Source organism: Paramormyrops kingsleyae, chromosome 1 (assembly GCF_048594095.1).
Source record: "Paramormyrops kingsleyae isolate MSU_618 chromosome 1, PKINGS_0.4, whole genome shotgun sequence".
NCBI classification, from domain to species: Eukaryota; Metazoa; Chordata; class Actinopteri; order Osteoglossiformes; family Mormyridae; genus Paramormyrops; species Paramormyrops kingsleyae.
In genome coordinates, this window is record NC_132797.1 from 15,885,704 (window position 1) to 15,900,460 (window position 14,757).

At 40.6% G+C, this 14,757-nt stretch overlaps 1 protein-coding gene and 1 long non-coding RNA gene across 4 annotated transcripts in view; one reads left to right on the forward strand and one right to left on the reverse strand.

Annotated features, from left to right (window-relative positions):
* The window catches only part of LOC111851325 (uncharacterized), a 55,118-nt gene that overhangs the window by 26,472 nt on the left and 13,889 nt on the right, over positions 1–14,757 (reverse strand). The window lies entirely within an intron of this gene.
* LOC140588515 (interferon gamma 1-like) lies at positions 2,589–4,950 on the forward strand. The gene is made up of 4 exons (XM_072710418.1): positions 2,589–3,208; positions 3,670–3,741; positions 3,831–4,028; positions 4,666–4,950. Exons 1-4 carry the CDS (start codon positions 3,083–3,085, stop codon positions 4,798–4,800), a joined length of 531 nt encoding a protein of 176 aa, XP_072566519.1. The 5' UTR covers positions 2,589–3,082; the 3' UTR covers positions 4,801–4,950.

The window sequence follows — 14,757 nt, forward strand, 5'->3', positions numbered from 1 at the left end:
TTAGTGCATTGCAGTTACGAAACATGATGTCGTCATGTTCGTCGATTACGGCGAATAATCATATCCAGCCCTAATATTAAGTAATGAGTTAAGGTGTCAAATGAGTTGGTGGTGTTACTGAGAACTGTGCTGACACAAAGCAGTGCTGACAAATCATTTGCTCAATATTGTCTTTATGCCATATAACGGAAGACAAATGTCTTCTGGTGACCGGTTCACTTTTCTCCTTGTAAATCATTTTTGTTAAATCTCTTACAAACGTTCCATACGGTCTATGAGTGAGTCAGAAAACAAGGGCAAGAATGATTACAACTGACTCGGTGAACGCATGCAGATCTCAGGCAAAAGCAGTGGAGGTAAACTTTACACTGATTTATTAACATAAACTAAACAATGGTCTCAACTTGATTGCTGATTATCATGGTCCTTGTGATGTGACAGTTGCATGTGCAAGACATGCAATGTCAACATTAACATTGCATGCTGGCCTGCATTGGATGTTGAATAGCCATGGGTGTAAATTTCATTTAACAGTAGGGGGGGGACAATAAATATAACATTTCTCATGAGCAATTTTTGAAGGGGACACAAATAATACAGTCAAATTGTACTTATAAAGATATGTCCCCACAATGAAAAACTTTGCTTCTATCATTATTATTGTAGCATGGAGACTGCGTCATTATGGCTATTTTCAAAGTTTTTCTCAGGTTCAATGACAAAGCAGATTTTTCTTCAAAACTATATATTGCATTGTTTGTTAATGTTGTTTACAGTCAAGCCATCAACATACAATAAAATTTAAACATGACTGTTTAAATGCATAATAGAAATTGATTATACAAAAAAATACAGTGGGGTCAGTTCGGACGTAGCACAGTGCTCATTTAGTAAATGCACAGCTAAACAATATGCTAATTGTGGCCGTTAATGTTAAGTTAACATTATGCCAAGTCGTCACAAATAAAACAATGCATGGGAAACGGCTTTGGCGTGTTAGTTGCAGTGCACTATGCAACAAGCTATTGTAAACAAGCTAACGTTAATGTAGATAAGTAATATTTTAATCGCTAATATAGCAGATTCATGGAAAATTAAATCGGTAATCAGCATTTTTGCCGCAACTAATTTATGAATGAGTCTGCATCAACTACATTAAAGAGAATCGCTTTATTTAAAGTGAATAATATACCCTACTTACTGGAGTTCAACATTAATTGTGCCGCAGCCACAAACCTGACTCGTGTGTGAAGAGTAGGTCAGATGAACTGGGAAAGCAGGCAGTTGGCCAAACCACTGTGAGGAAGGGGAGGGGGAACTCAACTGTTTCTAAATGCATTTTTTGCGTTTGTTTTTTTTTCTACTTACAGAATTATTTTAGGTATACATACATATATTTTTCACAATCAATAGATGATTTTTTTTATATAATTTTTTTGTGGGGGACAACCCTCGGATAGGGGGGGACATGTCCCCTCCGTCCCCCCCGGGATTTACGCCCATGTGAATAGCTGATAAATACTATGCATGTATTTCATGTTCTGTGTACCATTCTATTCAGCAGTCTAATTTTATATGTGGAATACATGCACAGAAATGAAAATCCTAAACATAAAAGGCCAATGGGAACACAATGAGTCCCATTGGGTATCCTGACCTCATGGACGTGCCAGACACCATAGTCTCACACAACCAAAAAGTATGAGGCAAGTATCAAAAAAAGCAGGGCTAATAGAGACATGTGAGATATAGATTGGCTGTGTTTGCCACTGTATTTGTGAAATTCTCTCTAAAAGCTTGCTTCCCTCAGTGGGTTTTCACCAACAGAACCAAGCTGCAACAGTGATTAATTTCTTGATGTCTGTCGTGAGACTACAGTATATGGGCAGTGGGGGTGGCAGAGCAAAGGGGGTGGCACCTCTGAGGTGTTATCACCACGGGCATCAGCCATGAGACAGTAGGGAAGAGGGCAGGCCGCAAGTTCCAATGAATATCACCACTGAGGGCGGAAACACCAATTCACTAGCAAGGCCCTGCGTGCTGCAGCAGCCATTACGGAACCCTGCTGGAAAAAATGCATTTCCCACTATGTACAGGTCATCATCGACTTACGACTGTGATCGGTTCCGACTGACTGGTCGAAAGTACATTTGGTCGTAAGTCAGTATACCCGTATAATAAAATTACATTCCGTTTTATCCCTTTTAATTAATTCCAGCTAGATGCACTTGTGCTAATCACCTATTAATGTGGGAAGAAATTGCTAACCATGTAACATAATTGCCAAAAACCTAATTTCATGATAAAACACTGAATGTGGATCAGATTTTTAAGTTTTAATGTATCATCCATAGCTGTGCAGCTGACGTCTGTATTTAGAATATAATAGACATACTGAACCGGAATGTCTCAGAGGTAGAGGGACAGAAAATGGTAAAATGGGCAAGAGTGTTTTAACAAACACTGAATCACAATTGAATTAGTAACCTCTGATTAACCATTCCAAACAGGTCCAACTTCACCCATCACACTGAATAATGTTGGAAAATAAATATGAAATTTAGATCTAAACATATCATTAACTTTTAAAGTGTTACCAAGATTTGCAGTATGAAAAGTGAAGTTCCCCATTATTGAGGATATCTACGATGTAGGATGTAACTTTCAGACAATGACATAATGGTCTTTATTTAGTACTTATGATAAAATGTCACTGTTCAGCTTAAGCAATCGCCTACATTTCCAGCTGTTCATTTCTAGGAAACATATTAGGAAGTGGATGCTGGTTTCTTTACGTCGTAAACAGAATACGATAAGCCAGCCCGTCAGCCACAAATGAACGAAGACCACCATGTATTTCAAAAAGAAAAAAACACTTCCCCAGAATGATAGGAAATATCTTCAGCTGAGAAACCACAATCTCACACCATCAATGGGGCATTTCTTTGACTTCACACACTATAAATACACAAGTCTAACGACACACATCAATCCACGCCAGATCTGAGTTGAAAGCAGTTGCTTAAACTTAGTGTCTGTAACAACAGAACTTGTACACACATAATCTCATCACATTGGACAAATGGATTCACTACAATGTTTCACTTTCCTTCTTGGAGTATATGTGGCGTCTCTTGGACTGATATGTGCTACTACCTACATACCAGAAAACTTGAGAGAAGATATCAAGAAGGTTAAAGAGCATATTGTAAGTACAAACCAGCTTTCTGATGGCTGAATAATACCAAGAAGCATGAAAAAGGTGCTTTTTACACTTTTAAGTAATGCTGTCATAACTTGAAAATCATCAGGATGTTTTACTACTTCTACTGCTGTTTATTTGACAAACATAATCTGTATAGTAGCACCCAACAAAGTTCCTGATGTCATGCTCCAAGAATTCTGAAATGGGACAGCAATGAGTGAAAAGAGATGCAGCTATTGTCAGTTGGTTTACATTATGACTATCATTGGGGCAAATTATTAATAACAAAGGGTGAAAACTACTCAAAGGTTAAATTAAAAGTTAAAAGATATGAGGTAGGAGCTACTCTTTGTTGGAATGAATACTTTGTTGTATACAAACTCATGACATATGTCCCAATTTTATAATCATTTAACCCAACTTTTGTAAAATACTGCTTGGTGACTGTTTTTCTTACATTGCAGAAAATAGACAAACGGGTTTTTGGAAATCCAGTTTTTCTCAGGCATTTGGAGAATCTTGACTCCAAGTATCAAGTAAGTCAGACCATGCAGAGTTCCATCCACAGGTGAAAGCCTCAACATGAGCAGTGACAGATTGCCAACCCTGCCCTTTTCTCCGCCAGGTAGGCCTACAGAAGCTGCTTGTGCATGAAATCCTTGACACATATACCACTATCCTCCGGACAATGAAGAACAATATCGAGAATGAGAGTGTGCAGCTCAGCATCGCAAACATCGAAGGTGCAATTGGAGTCCTGGACAAGAAGTTCCTGAAGTACAAGGATGTGAAGAGCACACTACAAGAGCTCTGGGCCATTAAGGTATGCTGTTATTTGGCATCCATTCAGTGAGTCAGGTCCTGATCTCCAAGGTTTGGACCAGGGTCACACTCCATGTGGGGACATTACCTGTGCTAGACAGCTCTTTAAAATTGACGGAGCATCCTTTCTGGTGAAGTCAAGCAAAGCTTTGTCATCATCCCAACAAACAGTATAACAAAATAAGCCTCCTGGACCCACAATGCAGCATTCATGACAGGACACACATGGCAGTGCTAAAGACAGTGTTCTGGGAATAACTTATAAAGTGAAAAAAATACCTATACAATTATCAATAATTTAAGGGGAGAGGAGAGAGGGAAGACTGTGACCCATCTGCCTAACATAACATTAACATAAAATACAACATGCATTTCACATTAGACAAACAATGAACATGTAAATTACATAACCCCAGGAAATTACTCTATGGAAGTACTGTCTATGCTTAAAGTGGCTGTGCAGCTGTATTTTTTAGTCACAGTCTGTGTGGCCTCACCCATCCCAGCTTGCACGCCGAGATTCTTTTACACATGGGATTTCTTTGGAATTATAACTGAAGTTGCAGAGGCTGAATCAGATTCTAATCATCCCTAATCAGCTTCACCTAAATGGCATTGTGCTCCTTGTTTCCCTCCAGACAGGTGACTTAACGATGCAAAAGAAGGCACTGATGGAGCTGATGGCAGTTTACCAGAAGGCCTCCCTGCTGGTACATAAAACGAATGAGAACCAGCGTAAGAGGCGACAAGCCCTACAAAGGCAGCTACTTTAGACGACCAATGCTGACAGCCCCATGTGCCTACATGTAGATGTATTTATTGTATTTTTATATTTTATTTAATCTATTTATTTGTGGAAACTTTGAGTGGTGGATAGCAAGACACTGCATTCTTGCACTTTTCTGCAAGATCTGTTGGTTATTACTGAGATCTATAGTCTATGACTAAATAAAAAGCATACAAAAAAAAATTCACACAGCTGAAATATCTGTATTTAAAAAATGGTGGACGATGACTAACAGTAAGGTTCTGCAGTAATAAAAAAAGAAAAAATACACAATGCTGGGGCCAAAGTTTCCGAGAAAGATGCAAAATGAATAGGTGTCATCTAAAACTCAACTGATGAGTCATACAGCTACAAGGAAATGGAGAAATCTGGACCGGATTATGCTGGATCAGTTGCAAAGACCACCGGTTGTCTGCCTACACACACTATAACTGTAGAGGGTGGGACCATCAGCATGGTGAGGGGAAATAACACCACAGGGTGGAAAGCTAATAAGAATACATTTGCAATGTTTGCTGTGCAGCACCAGCATTAAATTGCTTTGCATCTTAGAGGAGCTTAGTAGAAACTTATCAAATGCTTTATAGTTTAATACTTTTATACAGATAGACAGGAGCGCTGCAAGGATCACAAGACATCAGGGGCTTAGGCTTGGTTCTCAAAATAAGGGCATGGTTTTTAACACATCTGAGCTAAACAGATCAGATGAGGCTTGTTGGAGTTCATGGCCCAGCCTTGCAATGCCTCTGCAGATATTGTTTTTGATATTCAGGTTAAGAGCCCTTTCTCTGACATACCACAACAGAATGTCCTGATGAAAGATAAACATTTGGTTTCATGGTCACTCACTCTAACGCTGAGCTACCTATTGTTTACGGTAATACTATTTCTCTGGTCAGCTTGCCCTGTTGAAGCATGTGTTACTATGGACCAGGGTACTCAATAATTGCCAAATGCCAAAAAGTGAGGGCTAACGTACTGATTGTTAGCATTAATCTGCTTATACTTATTACTAATGGATGCTTTTGTAACACTTCAAGCAGATTTTTTGGGGGTGATAACAGACAAGTTTTAGGCAGAATTTTTATAGTGTAATATACGTCAAACACCAAAAACAAGTGGACAAAGGAAAAAATAACAATATGCATTTGTCATCTATCTTTTTACACATTGTAATGTAATGCTAGAGCTGATTCCAGTAATTACAGTGGACAAGGCAGGGGGACAACCTGACACACCATGTGCAATTCAGAGTTGCAGGGTCATAGTTCTGCCCACAGGCCAAATATTACAATTAAAATCACTTTGCAATGGTTAAATCCACTGATATGGGTCCTACGGTGGATCTACCTTATGAAGGGAGGTGAGAGGTCAGGTTAGGTCTAAAAGTGTTTTGGGTGAGGGGAGGGTGTTGGCAGAGCCCTCATGCTTTAGAAAGTCATCTCACTGAAGTACCAGGAGACTCCAAGGGTGAGGATGCAATTAGCCCTGCGCCACAATCCAACTGAAGAGCAAATTTCCAAAACTCACTTAGTCCACATGATACGTTTGTGAAAATTTCTCTTGTGTCTGAGTTTTGGAAGTTTAACGAAAGTTTGTCTTTGGATTACATGAGGACTGAGTGAGTTTTGGTTCCCAGTACTGTAACATGCATTGAGGAAGCTTGACTTTACGTCACTGGCAAACAAAAATTGGACTGAATTTGGAAATTGGAAATTTTGGAAATCTGGGTTCTTCACCAATGAGAAAAGCCAATGGGTTTCCCACACCTGCTTGTACAAACATCTCTCCACAACAATAAAAACCAGTCCAATTACAGATTGCTTTTTACCATTCTACATAACTATAAACTCCAGTTCTAACTAGCCTGTGATTAAGTAGACAGATGTGGTTTTATGGCAGCAGTATGTTACGAAGGGTAACCATTTAAAATGCTATTCGATCAATCAATCAAAGTTGTATTTAACACTGTACATTGTGCAGTGAAATGCTTGGTTGCCTAGCAATAAGACTCCAAAACCGGGAAAATAAGCATAAAGAGACAAAACATTAAGTAATAAGCATAATCATGAACAATAATCATATGCAATAATCATATATTGTCCTCTGTCTATGCACACTGGGCACAGACCAAGCAAATCTACCTGGGAAAGAATCACTCATCCATAAATACAAGAAAATGGATACAATCTGTCAGCCTTTATGAATAACATTTGAAGATATGAGCAGGACATCATTCTATGTCTTCCATAGTCCACTAACATGTAGCTGTTATTTGACCATTTTCACTTGAACCAAAATATAGCAATAAACAGACTTGATATAACTACTACTCTTCTAACCATTTATCAAGTACAGGGTCACAGGGGAAGGAGGCCTGGAGTCTATCTCAGGCAACTTGGTGCAGAGGAATACCCTGGACAGGATGCCAATTCCTCACATGCAACACACACTATGAGCAATTTGAGATGGATAATCAGGGGTGCAGTAAAGGGGGGTGGGGAAGGGGTGAAGTTAGGACAATGCGAAGGGCCTGTGAGTGACTGGGGCCTTAAAAAACAAGGAACAGAACTGGATTAGTCTGGGTTGGGGACCCAATATGGCATGCTTTCATGGTGCGCAAAATCTCTAGCAGCACCCCTTGTGCATTATGTTTTTGGAAATTCATAAAACACAGGATGAACATGCAATCTCCACACTCACAGCAAAGGCACTTAACTCAGGAGTTGTGTCGCAGAATTGCCACCCAGAAAGTAGAATATTGTGCAAACACCCAAAGGTCATGGGTTCAAACCCCAGGGAGCACCGATTAATTAGAGGCTTTGAATAAAAGCCTCAGATAAATGCATATACAGTATTTTAACGAAAGCCATTCTGTTCATTTACCACATTCAAATCCACACTCAAACTGTGTTCAAATGGCATTTTACATATAACAGCCAGGGATTATCACTGTTTTGGTTGATGTGATGACCATTGGAGAAGTTTGATGTTTGCACTTGGGGGGGTAAAAAAAATGCATCTTGCGTACCTCCAGGACCTCTGGCTCAGAGCAGTCTGCACTCCCCCACCTCAAATGCAACACCCAACATAATTAAACTTAAAAGAAATTTGAGTTTATAAAATTATTGATTTATAAAATAATTTATGTTGCATGGTTTTTTGACAATCATCTACCTAAATTAGTATATTTCACTTATCTGAACTGTGATTTTCACATACAAATATATCAATTTTTTGGCCACTAAAAAAGATGACGTTACATACCAGGTTCTTACAGCAAAATAATTCAAATAAAATGGCAAAAAGAGTAATATTTTGAATTTTTTTTCCCCAAAGCAGCAGAGTCATCGGAAACCAAGCAGAACAGAAACACAAAACCTGAGGGAAGAACAAGCAGAGACAATGAGGAGAGACAATGAGGAGAGACAATAAGGCAGAGACAATAAGGAGAGACAATAAGGAGAGACAATAAGGCAGAGACAATAAGGAGAGACAATAAGGCAGAGACAATAAGGAGAGACAATAAGGCAGAGACAATAAGGCAGAGACAATAAGGCAGAGACAATAAGGAGAGACAATAAGGCAGAGACAATAAGGCAGAGACAATAAGTCAGAGACAATAAGGAGAGACAATAAGGCAGAGACAATAAGGCAGAGACAATAAGGCAGAGACAATAAGGAGAGACAATAAGGCAAAGACAATAAGGCAGAGACAATAAGGCAGAGACAATAAGGCAGAGACAATAAGGAGAGACAATAAGGAGAGACAATAAGGAGAGACAATAAGGCAAAGACAATAAGGCAGAGACAATAAGGCAGAGACAATAAGGCAGAGACAATGAGGAGAGGAACAGCATTTATGGATGCTAATGTTAAGAAGGACCATAAATAAGAGCAAAAAAACACATATGAAAAGTTTGATGTAGCTAACAGGAGTCGACAGAAAATATTGCATTGTTGCATGTTGTGAATGTGCCCTGCAATTGGCTGGCGCTCCATCTTGGATTGCTCCCTGCCTTGCGCCCATAGCTTCCGGAATAGGCTCCGGACCCCCCATGACCATGAAGAGAACAAATGGTTACAGAAAATAGAAGGATGGATGGATGATGCATGTTTAAGTAGTTTATAAGTATCATTATCATTGTTACTGTCAACGTTATCATTGTTAAAGACCAAGTTGCATGTATGAGGTCATCAGGCTTATGCAAAGGTGCAAAGTACCAGCACAGAACATAGCAGAATGCTGGTTCTGCCAATAAGTTTCAATTTTGCTTCAGGCGACTGCAGGGGGTGGGGGGACGGCACTGCCCCCCCCTGCCCCCTCCCCTAGAGAGAGGGAGAGGGGGAGAGGGGGAGAGAGAGAGAGGACGATATTTACACAAAGTCAAATTATTTCCTGTGCACTTTCAGGTCATCAGCGATCAGTAGAAGAAGCGGAGAAATGAGCGCAACCTTAGAAAACCCTGCTGGGGAAAAGCCGGGCTTGCAGCTTCATGCTGGGGCCCTTTTCCTCCCAGCTGGGCCACGTGGCAAGTTTATAAGAAAAGGAAAGTAAAGCTTGAGAGCGGCGGGGGAGGGGGGGAGTTCTGGGGCGCATCACACAGAGGGAGATGATGCAGAGTGATTCCTGGGGGAGGAAGGGTTCTGTGGTGCATCACAGAGGGAGAGGATGCAGAGTAATTCCTGGGGGGGTGGTACTGGGGTGCATCACACATAGGGAGAGGATGCAGAGTGATTCCGGGGGGGGTTCTGGGGCGCATCACACAGAGGGAGATGATGCAGAGTGATTCCTGGGGGAGAAAGGGTTCTGAGGTGCATCACAGAGGGAGAGGATGCAGAGTAATTCCTGGGGGGGTGGTACTGGGGCGCATCACACAGAGGGAGAGGATGCAGAGTGATTCCTGGGGGGGTTCTGGGGTGCATCACACAGAGGGAGAGGATGCAGAGTGATTCCTGGGGGGGAAGCAGCTATTCAATCATCAGGGCAACGGCATGTATGAGCCGCATACTTATTGTCTTTTAACACACACTTAAGATATAATAATAAAGAAGAAGTAGAAGATGAGTAGTTTTATTTCTATTATAACAGAAAAATTAAAAACAACCAGTTTACCTTATTACCTCTACGCCACATCAGCCTTTTGTAGGATTTTTATGTGCTTATCCTCCAACGCTTCCAACAAAGATTTTTTTGAATGAGGTTTGCAAGGACATGGATTCCCATGTCAATGGGGGTACAGTTCACCAAGTGCTGGGTCAAAAACATAACCTCACAGCTGGGTCAGAAGAGGACCCCAAATGCTGGGTCAGGACAGGGAACTTAGATAGAAAATAACCCAGCAGTCTCAACCCAGCATTTGGGTAGAAAAACAGCCTAGCATTTGTGTATCTACAGTGGCCACAGGTCTTCGCCTAGGTGTTGCTAACGTTTTGACACAAACTGCTAGACAGCTTGAGGACGCAGGATGATACTAGCTTTACAGGGTTGCTTTTTGTGTGGAGGTAAACAGTGCTGTAGACTTTCTATATGACCTGTCATTTTCATATAGTATAGGTTGCACACAGGCCAAAAGTAGGCCAACTGACAATGCTACACTTAGTTATTTATACAATACCTTATGTCGTGTCGGTGAGGAAATAACAAACCAAAAAGAAAGACAACAGCATAATGTTAAGAATCACTCACCAATCCTTGTTTTCCAGCCACTTTCCCAGGTGTTATGGGGATGGGGAGGAGAAAATATAAGTAATAAAGTATAAAAAATGCACATTCCACCTGCCACACATTTTTTAAATGTTTAAGTTGTGAGATTCTGGCCATTGTTCCTTCTGACTAGTGACCACAGTCCAGACACTGGCTCGGAATCCCCCCAAAGCCCTGTGATTCCAACCTGTGTCGCTCATTTGTTTTCTTGCTGGCTATAATCGTTTCTCTACAAAAGTACAGAATATTGTGTTTATTGTGGAAACTGTCCATATGCCCCCTCAAAAGGGACACCCCTGCCTAATCCCCATCAGGTTCGATTCTACCTGCCATCCTAAACAAAGTGATTATCACATTTTGCAACAGAAGAGCAAATTTATGGGGTACAAAGCCCAATGAAGAACTTCCGTTACTTTTCCACAGTCCACAAACAGAATGAGTTTTGGAAATTTGCTGTTCTGTTTTAAATTTTGCAAGAGTCGTCATCATCTTCTGCAAAAGCAAAATTATTCAACATTATTTCAAGTGGTTAAGAGTTGAAGTAGCATTTCAAGGTAAAAGAGGAAATATTAATAAACACAGATGTAAACCCAGAATTAACTTCATGGGATCTTCTATTTCAATGACTTATATTTTATCTTCTTCAAGGTTGTCCCAGGAGAGATCATGGGGTTGGGCCAAAGAAATGACAAGGAGCAGACCTCGTAGTAGCAACGTTTCATGCCGGCGTGTATTTGGTGAAAGCTGCTGATTCTGCTGCTCACAGGAGAGGAGTAGGAGTCTGGGCCCCCACCTGATGGTATCAGGAGGGCGAAGGCACCAGTACGGCCCCGCCCCACCCATACCAAACGAGCCCGTCCCGACAAGTTACTGGAACACATCGGAGATGACGCACTGTTACTGCGTAACCTGATTCAGTAAATTAAAGTTTCCAGAGTTATAGTCATACGTGCACATATACAATGACGTTGATAGCTTGTATGCACCTCCAGATGCTGCACAATAAAGAAAAAATTCAAAATTTACATAAATTATTGGGACAAAAGTATTGGGACACCTGGCCATTACGCCTACAGGAACTTTTATGACATCCCATTCTGAATTCATAGGCATCAATACGGAGTCAGTCCTCTCTTTGCAACTATAACAACTGCCACGCTTCTGGGAAAGCTTTCTACAAGATTTAGGTGTGTGGCTGAGTTTCTGTCATTCCTAAAAGCTTCCACTTTGAAATAATACCACTTTTCAGTTGACCGTGGAATTTCTAGTAGGGAAGAAAAGGTGGCATCCTATGACAGTACCAGGCTTGAATTCACTGAGCTCTTCAGAATGACCCATTCTTTCACAAATGTTTGTAAACCTGACTGGATGGCTGGGTGCTTGATTTTATACACCTGAATGGAACACCTGAATTCAGTGATTAAGAGGTGTGTTCCAGTACCTTTACCCATATAGAGAACATACATAAAATATACATAATTATATGGTTTATGAAACTGAAACATACTTTACAGACAGGCTGGAGTGAAGCAAGATATTTTGTGATTATTTAAAACTCTTCATATGGTTAGCACTGAAAAAACAAGTTTGATTATTTTTCAGGAAATGTCACATGACTAGCATACCCTTTATGGTCCATGACCTCTAACAACATAAATGCTTATTTCAATGGTACCTTTCCATTTTTACCTTTTTCTCAGTCTATTTTCACCAAGCTTGTTCAACTCTCACCGAGTCAAGTTTCTCTCTTTCCAGTCTTTACTGTGGTTTGAAGACGATTCTCATATTCATTTGAGAAATTATAGGTTTCATCATTCAATGGATCTGTTCCTAAATGTCACAAAGTGCTCTCCTGCATTTTAATCGTGCAGCTTCCTAGTTAAAGGTTCCAGATTTGATTAGTGTGCTGAGATGTTCATGATTTTCCACAATGCACTGCTCCATAGTACAGATGTTAATTTAATGGTTATGGAATTGAATTGTTGTGTGTTAAAAAGATGCAACTGACCCTTGTTATAATTTTCTTAAGTTAATCTCATCTTAACCTTAACCTACATAAACAATCCAACGCCCCCATCTAACTGTACACAAATATTAATGCATTATGAGCACAGCCTCTGATAACATGAGTAAAAAATGACCCAAAAATAGCCGTCAATGGAAGGCTCACCTTGGTCTGAGCCCATCTTTATTATTACTAGGGGCAATTCTAGGATTTTTAAGGTGGGGGGTATAAGAGGAGCTATAATTCATACAGAGGGGTCATCCTCATAATTAGCTAATTATATATTTCAAATCTGTGATTGACAGGGGAGCTGGCACTCTGGGAGGCAATCAGCAACTGCCCCTGTGGCTCCAGCCCAACCTCGTATTGCAAGTAACTTGGTTTGCGAGTGTTTTGCAAGACAAGCAAAATTTTAAAATAAATTTTAACTTGATAAACGAGAGAGGTCTTGCAATACGAGTATTATGTATATGCTCTGTCTGCCTAGTGTCACGTAATCACAAGGCTCAGTTGTTTGTTGATGGTTGTCCTCTCTGTCTCGCTGCGGGATTGTGGGTAATCGTTTCCCATGCTTGGTCTCAGTCGGCGTGCCTCACTCGTATAGTCAAAATTTAGTAGAAAAGCACCACCCGAATAAGGGCGTAGCAGTGCGAGCGATTAATCTGTTTAACGAAAATGTAATGTCCACATTTCCACGAAATCGAAAAGGAGGCAAAAGCAGCTGTCATTGGATAGGTTCCTTGTTAAAGTCGCACAAAAAGAAAAAGATTCCAGATAGAAGTGATTCCGTTAGTTATAGTGGATGTCGTCCTACTAAATAACCCTCCTCTTCTCCTCTCCCTCACACCATCCACGATTCTTTTCAAAGGTAAAGTGCAGGTTAATTTGTTTTATGTATTTTTTACTTTATATTTTGTATTAATGATTTTTTTTATGAATATTTTTGGGTTGTGGAACGAATCGTCTGAGTTTCCATTATTTCTAATAGGAAAATTCACTTTGATATACGAGTGCTTTGGATTATGAGTACGTTTCCGGAACGAATTATGCTTGCAATCCGAGGTTTTACTGTATTTCATTTCTGCGATATGAGACAATTTGCATAATATACACCCATGCATTTTTAAGTATACTTTCAAGGGCCCCCTAGCCTAATGCCATCGTTAGAACAAAGGGACGTTTCTTCCTGGTGTCTGCCATCAATCCATTGACTCAATTCTCACCAACATGCCACAAAAAATACACAAAAATGTAAAACTGAAACTGACTCGTTTATAAGGAATGAATTTTTCCATTTCAGCATGCCCTCCGTAAAATTTCCCCTAGTGAAGTCATTCATGATTCACCAGCGAAGCTGCCTGTTTATGCCATTTCCTCACAAGGTTCATGAAGGCCTGCGTGTTCATGATTGTCCCACTTACACTCCACTGGTATGCCAAGCCTAATGGTATCAAGCGGCAATTGGATGCATGCTGTGATATCCAACCCACCAGTGCCTTTGGTGTCTCTAACTACATGATGACCCATTCATGCTCAGCACGTAGCTGGGCACTGTCTCTGCTGCTAAGATACCAGGTCGGGCAGGTGTCCACTGAAAGTGATGGAAAATTTGTACACTGAACCACCGGGGGCAGGCAGCAGGTCCAATCCCTAACTCGAGATGCAATGGAGGGCCCGGGTCATCGTCTTGGCTACACATACTAAAATGGACACCAGGGGGCAGAATGCTGAGCCAAGGAAATGTCAGTCAACATTGCTTGATACAAGCATGCAACCCATGCATGGAAGTAACCGCTAAACCTGAGTATCTAGAGCACCTGACATGTTCAGAACACCTGATTTTATTAAATTTCATGGGAGTCTTTCTAACAGATATTGTTTTGGTTGACAGCAGCCTTGGAGGCAGTGATTAATCATGCGAATTCCAATTTCGTGATTTATAGTGCCACTATCAAAACATCTCTGCCACCCAGTCCCTTACCAGAAGCAATGCAGCAAGCTATCGAGAAGCTTGGAGGATGTCAGAGAATGTGGTAAACGGAACTGCGTAAGCACAGACCATATAACACACTGGCATCCTGCTGAGGGTGTTTCCTCCTGGGTGAGACCCCTGGCTCACTGTGACTCTACAATGGATAGGCAGTTCTTGGAAATGGATGGATGGATGAATAATGTGTATGTTTTTAGCATAAAGAGTAAAATTTCCATGGAACAATCAATGTACAATGTCC